General features: G+C 31.7%; 1 protein-coding gene across 1 annotated transcript; it reads right to left on the bottom strand.

The window, feature by feature from the left end:
* Positions 1–7,608: 7,608 nt before the first annotated feature.
* On the bottom strand, positions 7,609–8,605 carry LOC133312349 (GATA transcription factor 2). Its single transcript, XM_061513524.1, has 2 exons — positions 8,417–8,605; positions 7,609–8,084 (listed from the first exon to the last, which is right to left on the bottom strand). Exons 1-2 carry the CDS (start codon positions 8,603–8,605, stop codon positions 7,620–7,622), a joined length of 654 nt encoding a protein of 217 aa, XP_061369508.1. The 3' UTR covers positions 7,609–7,619.
* Positions 8,606–9,932: the final 1,327 nt, after the last annotated feature.

Raw genomic sequence — 9,932 nt, forward strand, 5'->3', positions numbered from 1 at the left:
TTTTCCAACCAATCTCCTATACTGTTCAGGATCTGAAAAGGGCCCCCCTGATTTGGTAGAAGCTTGATACTTAGATCCATAGGAGTATCAACAGACTTAGAATTTAACAAAGCTCACTGGGCTTTGTTATTTACAAAAGGATTCGCATATGCAATTAATGTATATACATAAAATGGGGTGGTGGATATCATAATTCATGTATCCTTAAGAGGAAGTTAGAATTCCTTCCCACATGCTACAAGCCAAAAACAATGAAGAGAAAAAGGATTCTTCAATGCTTACCTCTCTTCCTTTTTCTAGCTATAAATCAGTCCCAAATATCTTTCACTCTAACCATTCACTAATTACTTCTACATGCAATCAGAGGAAGAAACATGAATTACTTCCCTTCGGCAATAAGACTCGAAAATATAGCAAGGAGAGAGTGGGACTTTTCGCATGTTTACTTGGTTCCTAAGCTAAGGCATAACCAACACCCTATAAAGCACCGATACGTAGAAAAAAGATTTTCCAACGGATCGGACACGCATCCTGTACCGATATGCTTCTGATAGAGATATTGCCATATCGAATGGGATTGGTCAACAACATCTGATACGGTCAAACATCACTTCTGAGAGAGAGAGAGAGAGAGAAGGGGCGATGAAGGAGGGAGAAGCTCACCGGTAAAATGGATCAGCATCATTGTCGCTGGCGGCAAGGAAGCAGCAAAGGGTGGCGAGGAAGAGGAGGAGAGAGTGAAAGTGAGTCATAAGATTCACAATAAAACGAAGTTAATAGGGAAGAAGAAGGAGAGAGAGGACGTTCTAGCGAGATTCGACGGTGAGTTTTGCATTGATAGAGAAGGGTTGTTGAGGTTACATTAATGGTGAAGCGTGGTGATGATGGCAGTTAACCCGAAAGATAAAGAAGTGAGTCAACTCGGAGCGAGTTAGGACTTAAGAAAGAGGGAGAACCACTGGACCAGAATCTCATGAGGAGAACATGATAGAAATCTTAGAGACACAACATTATTATTTTATCATTATACTTATCTCTAATAATTACCCTTATTACGTGTACCTTAAAAAAAAAAGTTTCTGTCTAATATGGCCTAAATTTCTGTATTTTTAATATAATGTTCAATACTTTTAATTTTTTAATTAGTATTAGAATATTCATTAGAAAAAATAAGAAAAGAAATAATTTTGTTCGTATGATTTTTCTTTTATTATATATTTTGTTAATGTGAAATATATTATTTATATTAAAATTACTATTTAATGCTAAGATGTATCGAAATATTAATATTTTTGAAGTAATGTATCTACGTCCCTTATTGAAAAACGTATCGAAAACACCGCGTTAGAATCGGTGCTTCATACATAGCCAACACCAATCTCTCCTATTTTAGCCTAGGCTTAGTTAATTCCTCTATTTCCAATTTCCACTTGAACATACAACACCTTAGCTCAATCTATGTGAGGGAAACAATACCAAAGAAAAATTTGGAAATTCGGTGTGGTTTAGGAAGTTGCTGGCGATTTCTTTTAGAAGAATAAAATTGGGGAGAAGAAGAAAATTTTATCTTGAAGAATCGTCGAAGAATAAAGACTCAAAAGTTAGGATTGAAGATTGTACATACATGGTTCAAGTGTGAGCAAAAACACAATTGAGGAGGGACAACTCATCAATGCACCCTTTGATTATGATCATAAGATGGAAAGGGAGTGGGTGTATTCTTGTAGAGTAGGCCATGAATCACTATATCATGGCCCTTAGTTAAAATTCTCAAAATTTTACTTTAACACCTATATTCTTTAAATTTGCAAAATCACCTCATAAAAAAAAATATAATTCCCCTCACTCGAAACTAAATAACATCGGGTATTATATTAAAAGTTTTCCCCTCTCTTAAAACTAAAAATTAATTAGCGTAGAGTGTTATAGTTTACGTTTACAATGACATTATCCGATTACCGTTCTATGTCATAATCGAATGAAGCTTATAAAGAATTATTTCAATTCAAAAGTTTAAGCTATTGGGATGAGACTACATTAATGGTATACATCCCCTCATACGAGAGTCTATTGAACTTGAAGAGTGGATAATATATGGGTCCACCTATATGTGTTTAAAAACTCAACAATACTTAATTAATTATTAATTGCATGAGAGCGGTGAGAATAAAACTCATGCCATTAATGCTCTAATATCATATAAAGAACTATTTCAACCCAAAAACTTAAGCGGTTGGATGAGACTATATGTATTAATGATTTTTATATTTGTCTAAGCTAAATTAGCACTTAAAATGTCAATTCACCAAGTTCATTAACATGTTCGACCTAAACTTCCTGATAGATTTGACATGAATGAAAGATGTATTTAAGTAAATTTTAAAATGAATTTTTCTCTTTCAAAAACTAATGTAAAATCCTTGGGATTTCTTAATAACTATTTTGGTGTCTTAGTTTAAACCAAATTTGAAATTTGTTCTCATTAATTATGACAAATCTAATAGAGTGTAATTTAGGCATTCAGATATTTTAAATAAAAACATTAATTTATTTGCTTAGGCCTGTACATTAGATTGGGAAAAAAAATTAAATATTATTATTTTATAAATAATAACGAAAATATAGCTGTTTCGAAATTATTTACGAATCTATTACATTCATTCACGCCCAAATTAAACGTGATCATTCATGCCCAAGTTAGGCGTGACTCCCAAGACATTCACGCCTAATTTAGGCGTGACTCGTCTGGTGTTGACACGTGGCACAAAAAAGTCAACTTACGAACCGTAAATCTTTGGAAAGCCATAACTTTTTGGCTTTTGACTCAGGTATCCAAATCATGTAATTTTTTTTATTCTACAAATTTTTTTGAGATCTATGCAATGACACCATATTTGACTTATTTTATCTTTCGCAAACACAAATCAAATTTGCAATAATGGTATTATAAGAGTGTTTAAACCTAGAAGCCTCCGAGTTCTGGATTTGTAATTTAATATAAAAAATAAATAAAGATTTAATTTTTGATTTAAATTAAAAAAAAACAAATTTTTAATTTTTAATGTAAAAAATAAATAAATATTTGGTTTGTGATTTAAATTAAAAAATTTAAAAAATTATTATTAATAAGGAAAAAAAATAAAGATTTGATTTGTGATTTAAACTCACAAATCAATTTGAAAAATCTGTATAATAAAAAAAATAATTAAATAAATATTTTAAATCTCTAAGGAAGAAGGATTTTATTTTTGAAAACCATTCATAAGCTATAATCTTCCAACGAATCCAGCCATAAAGACTCAGTCATTGTTTTGTATCAAAGACGTTTCCAAACTCTATAGTTCATGATTCAATTTCAAGTTTAGTTTTTTTCTTATACCCATTAGTCCTTTTTTTTTTAAATGTATTTATTTTTTCTTTCTCTTAGGCATGCATAATTTAAATGGCTTTAAAGAAAAAAGTCATAAAACAGCAAAATGTAACTTACGATACGGTTTGATAAAAGTCATAAAAAAGTTATATATTTTTAAATTTTTTATTATATTTCTGTATCTTACGATTCAATATGATTTTCGATATGAAAAATCGGTCAACCGATACATGATACGTATTGCGATTCAATAACCTTGTACACTAATTTTTTTTCAAACATTAAGTATCCTTAATATGACATTAAGTATATATTATAATAAGTATATATTTTAATATGACATTAAGTATCCTTATTTATAGATGGACTAATACATTTTCGTGAGAAATAAAATTTGAACTATGTTTGTGAGAGATAAAATATATCAAATGAGATGTCATTGCATAGATCTTGAAAAATTATGTGGAATCAAAAAACGAAATACCTGATTCAGATACCTGAGTCAAAAACCATGGCCTTATGAAGTTTTACGGTTAAACTGTTAATTTTTTGTACCACGTGTTAACACCAGACGAGTCACGCCTAAATTAGGCGTGAAATGCCTTGGGAGTTACGCTTAACTTAAGCGTGAATGGTCACGCCCAATTTAAACGTAAATAAATACATTATATTCGTAATTAAGTTTAAACCAGTAACTTATTGATAATTATTTATTAAAAAATAATATTTTAATTTTTTTCACGATTAGATTGACCATGATTCTCCGCACGTGGTCATGCAAGTAAATTTTTATTAGGAAAAAAAAATTATGCTTTCTCGCGCGCATGACCCAACTCAAGCTTCTACTCTCTAAAGCACCGACTCTAGCTAATTTGACGTGGCAGTACTTACAAGAAATTAAACTTTATATCCATCCCACACCCCGAATTTCAGATGTTTGGGTGTTGAAATTTCGGAGCATTTAATGCTTCTGTCAACAACATTGTAAATTTTTTATTTTTTTCCACATACTTATAAAATTGGGAGAGATCACAAACTATATCATAAGTGGGGATTTTTTTTTTTTTTTGATAACATAAGTGGGGATTTTAGGTGGAGAGTCAAATGATATGACTCTCTTTACATAAGATTACTTATAGATCGAATATATATGTGTCTTTGTTTGTTTTTTTTAGAGAGAAAAATTCGCTTTTATTGCACTATTTCATGCAGTTATTATAAAGAAACATAATTAAAACACAAAATTCATTGTATTATTATAAAATACAATTAAATTAAAATGAAAATGATGTTCAAAAACTATTAAACTTATTTTTTTGTAAATTAATTTCATATACAGTATAGATTTAAACTTTTTATTTTCAATAACTAATGAGCATTACTTTAGAATTGACTTTGATAATTAAAGAAGAAGTTAGATCCTTACGTTGTTTTAGCCAGCTTTGATTCTATATTTTATTTTTATTTTTGAGAAAAATATTAATTCTTTCAAATGACACAAATTTAGATCTTTTTAAGAGAGAGATAGACACAAAGAGGTAGAACCCATATCTTTATTTATTTATTTTTTTGTCTTTATTTTTTTAGTGGGACTCTCTTTGTGTCTATATCTCTCTTAAAAGAACTTAAGTTTGTGTCATTTAAAAAGACACACATTTTTCTCTCTTTTTAGTTAACTGAACTTTAATTATCTCTTCGAGGTGAGTTGGCTCCCACCGGTATCCCCACAAGTTTCAACTCTTGAGCCGCCTATAGGACTAATCCAGAGTACGGGGCAGGTCAGGATGAAGATATTAAAATCCTTCCCAAAGGTGGCATGTGGGGATCGAACCGAAGCCATTTTCTTTCCAGTTACTCAGTTCTCTTACTACCAATTGAACTATCACCATTTAATTGCTTTGATTCAATATAGTAATGAGAATATATATATATATATATATATATATATATATATATATATATATGGGTTTTATTTTTCTTTTGTTGCATGAGACAAGTTGTCTCATACAACACACAAAAAGTGGGTGGGACCCGCTTTTTTATTTTCTCTCTCTTCTTTTTTAGTGGGTCTCATTCACTTTTTGTGTGTTGCATGAGACAACTTGTCTCATGCAACATAAGAAAAATAAAACCCTATATATATATATATATATATATATATATATATATATATATATATAGGGTTTTATAATTCTCATTTAACATGAGAATTCGAATTTTCCTACACACTCTTCGATTTCCGTGCTGACATGGGTCCTACATATAATTTTTTCTAACACCTGGGTCCCACATGCTTTTTATCTCTACAACATGAGAATTGAATTCTCATTTAACATGAGAAAATCAAACCCCATATATATATATATATATATATATATATATATATATATAGTTCATCTAATCTCATGTTACATGAGAAATGATATCTTATGTTATAGAGACACATGTAATGGGGTCCACTATCTACAAAAAAAAAAGAAAAAGAAAAAGAAAAAAGAATGTCACAATTTTCGATGGGTCTATAAGAGATAAACTACTCTCATGTTGCATAAGAGTAGTTTTCCCCATATATATATATATATATATATATATAGGTAGGATCCTTTGACATTAGTGTCACATGCTTACAAATCAGAGTCGTTGATCTTTTTTGATCTAACGACTATCAAATGAGGTGTCAAATTTCAAATTTGATATCAGTGTCAAAGGATCCTACCTATATATATATATATATATATATATATATATATATATATATATATATATATATATATATATAAGTTAACCCAATCCTAATTCGAGTTGGCTCTTCACGGTATCCTCACAAACTTTGACTCTTTGAGTCGGCTATGATACTAATATAGAATACGGAGCGGGTTAAGGATGAAGATATTTAAATCTTCCAAGGTGGCATGTGAAGATCAAATTGAAATTCTTTTCTTTCCACGAGCTAATTTACACAAATATATATATGTTTGTGTTGGACTTCTCTGCATAAAAATCTTGTCACTTCAAAAATAATTTTTAAATAGACACATATATAGTAAGTATTACTTACATTTTAGTTAAGAAGAAGAATTAATTGCTTCCTCTCCTAATCTTTGGGTTGAAACTTGAAAGAAAAACCGAACAAGTGAACAATGACATTATATAGAACAAGTTAAATGTGTATAATTAGAGCAAATTTAGTTCTGAAACCATCAAATTGTTCACTCGCTAAAGCTTTTAACGCCCTACATCCCATTATGTAACTCACAGCTGTGTAATCCGTACCTCCCTCATTCTCTTATATACTGATGACAGACACTGAAGAATAAATAAATAAATAAAACATTTATGAAATAATCATTCATTCTGAATATCATGCAATAATATATAGGTTAATAATTATGTTTATATCGCGATCAAGAATTTTAAACAAACATTAAACGATCGATACTCACGTGTATATATACATATACAAAGAGTTTTATAATTCTCATTTAACATGAGAATTATAATTTTCTTACACACCCTTCAATTTCCGTGCTGACATGAGTTCTACATATAATTTTTTCTAACACATGGATCCTACGTACTTTTTATCTATACAATATGAGATTTCAATTCTCCTTCAACATGAAAATTATAAAATCCATATATAAAATAACATTTCTAATACATACAGGATCTGAGATTCTGAGCAGGATTAATATTGTATCCAAAATTGGCCTCATTTGGCGCTATGTCACGTGCTAGTCTCATACTTTGAATGTGAGTTTGGTGGAAGAAGTGAAAAAGCAGCAAATGGTAGTTGAGGACTTGAAGCTTTAAAACCCTAACAATAAAGAACCACCTTTTTTTCTTCTTTTTTTCCTCACAAAAGGTCAATTCAATTGCCCTCATTAGTGTAGCTTCCCTAGCCAACCCACAAGAAGATATAAAAATAAAATAAAGTAAATAAATAAATAAAGAAAACCAAAATTTTACTCAATTTGAGATCAGAGAGCCTTCCAAGTAACAAACATCAAAGAAACCAAAAAAGAAAAATAATTAAAGTACTAACTCTGTTTGACAATTTGTGGTACTGATTATTGAATGTTGTCATATTGAGCAAATGGCACTGGATAATAATGGATACACCATAATATAGTAATATAATATTAAAGTAATGTGAAAATAAAGAGAGAGAAAGAAAAAAAAAAGAGCACCGACAAGGGACACGTCAGCAGACTTTGAAGTCGTGCTTGTGACGGTAGCATTGCTCTTGCTAGTGCTGGTGTTGTTGACGGAGCAGCTCCTTCTGGCGACGGAGCTCCATGACTTTCCGATGCGAGTTGGAGTGCTGAGTCAGCACGAATGTGGGGCTAGATGCGGGTCGGTATTCGGGTACGAGCCGACCCGATTTGAACCTCACACCACAAGCGTTGCACAGCGTCTTCGGCCCCAGCGGTCCCGTTCGCCATTGCGGCGTTTTCTCCGATGCGCAGTGGCTGCACCTCTGAACCCCTGCCTCTCCGGTCCCGTTCGCCTCCCTCTTCGATCTTGATTTTCCGGTGACCGGAGCGCCCGACGATGATTTGGAATTATTCTTATTACTAATATCGTTAGTGTTAAGAAACGACGTCGCGTGAGATGATCCCATTGGCATGATCTGGTTCGGTGGGAAATCGTGAAACGACGTCGTGTCGTCGACGAATTGAGAAAGCCATTCGAGTTCCGCTGCTTCTTCGCTCTGGGGCCATTAAAAAAATATAATAATAATAATAAGTAAATAAATAAATAAAAGAAAAATGTTTTTCTCTATAATCCAAAACTACCTTATATTCAGTTTTAGAAATTAAATTTCATGATTTTCAAGAGTTTTTTTTTATATATACAACATGAATTTTTCGAAAAATATTTATAATTTTTTTTTTTCAAATCTCAAAATCACATGATGTCTCATTTTATACTAGAAACACTAAACCCTAAATAAAAATGAGTGGAAATGAAACTAACGAAAATAATAATAATAATGAAAAAGAAAGTAAAAGAATGGGAGATGTAGATGTAGTATAGGCTTACGGGGATGGAAGGGAAATTGGTAAAGAAATTGGAGTCGTCGGAGAATTGGTGGGTGAAAGGGTGTTGCGGCGGAGGAAGGTGTTGGTGGTGGTCGGAATCAGCGGTGGTGAGAGGGTGGTTGGAGAAGTCAAGAAGGTCATCAATTCGCAAGCAATCTGGAGAGGTGGAAATGGAACCGTACATGTCCATGTTTTTTTTTTAATTTTTGTTCTTTCTTTGTTTCACTCAAAGAGAGAGAGAGAGAGAGAGAATGGGGTTTGTTTGGGGGTTTCGATACAGAGAAGAGGAGATAGGATAGAAGGATAGATATATTGATGGAGAGGGGGAACAGGGAAACGTGCAATGAGTGAGACTGTGAGCATGCACTCACAATATCACAATACTAAACTAAACACTCACACTGATAAAGAGAAGAGAAGAGAAGAGGAGGAAAAAAAAAATTAGATAAAAGGTTACTTAACTCACTCGGGAATCGGAACTGAATGCAACATGGTAAGCTACAACACTAAATTAATACATGTCGGCAATTTCTTATCATATCAGCTAGATAACAACATCACTATCACATCATTATAAAACCAACGGCACGTACAAAAGAAAAAATAAATATCAAAATTGTCACTTTAGCATTATGCACCAATGGATATATACGAGGGATGATATTCTTAGATAACTGTCCATTTTCGAGATTAAATTCGAATCTTATCATTTTGTTTTAACTTTAACGTATCTCTCTCTTCTCTCCACGTCGAAATTAAGACCTTTATAACACAAAATAAAGATTTATAATAAGGAGGGGGGGCATCTTGACGATTTGAAACCGCTCCTCCTCTTAATTTTATTTTACTTTTTATTATGGTTTGTGGTTGTGCTCCGTTCATACCAACGAGGTTTGTACTTATAAAGACTCCAACGCTCAAATTAATGAGATTAGCTAGGGTGGAGAATGCAATTACATTAGATGAGTACGCTGAATCGAGGAAGAATAATATGTTGCCGCTATTTCGAGATCATGGAATATTTTTTAAAGATATTCCTGAACCGTATTCAGTTATATTTGAAGAAATTAGATTAATTAACCTTTTTATTCTGTCTCTCTTCTCAAATTATATGTTTGACGAATGAATAATCGTATTCAGTTATATCTAAAGAAATTAGATTGATTAACCATTTTATCCTTATTTTATTCTGTCTCTTTTCTCAAATTATATGTTTGACCAAAATTTAACCAAATTCTTGTACGTGGTAACTGGTAAGTCATTCACTCCAACAAATGACTTATTTAATTAAGTGTTAACCAAATTTTGGTCAAAGAATGGGAAAAAATTTACATGATCCCGGCCAATGTAATTTTTCCTTGGTTCCACTCACAATAAAAAAAAAATAAAAATTGACCATTTTATTCCTGTTTTTTTTTTTATTTTCTTTTTTTATCCTTTACATATGAGAGAGAATATTTATAAATTATATGGACCTGGACCAAAGAACGCCATATTGATGTATAGTACGAGAAGAG

The sequence above is a fragment of the Gastrolobium bilobum genome, unplaced genomic scaffold (genome assembly GCF_033153095.1).
Source record: "Gastrolobium bilobum isolate Gb01-03AN ecotype WA unplaced genomic scaffold, APGP_CSIRO_Gbil_v1 utg5831, whole genome shotgun sequence".
Lineage (NCBI taxonomy): Eukaryota > Viridiplantae > Streptophyta > Magnoliopsida > Fabales > Fabaceae > Gastrolobium > Gastrolobium bilobum.

Bases quoted from the DNA above. Each gene is read 5' to 3' on its own strand.
- LOC133312349 (XM_061513524.1), bottom strand. From the start codon at position 8,605: ATGGACATGTACGGTTCCATTTCCACCTCTCCAGATTGCTTGCGAATT. The intron at 8,085-8,416 runs GTAAGCCTATAC...TAATGGCCCCAG, and splicing joins CCAATTTCCCTTCCATCCCC to AGCGAAGAAGCAGCGGAACT.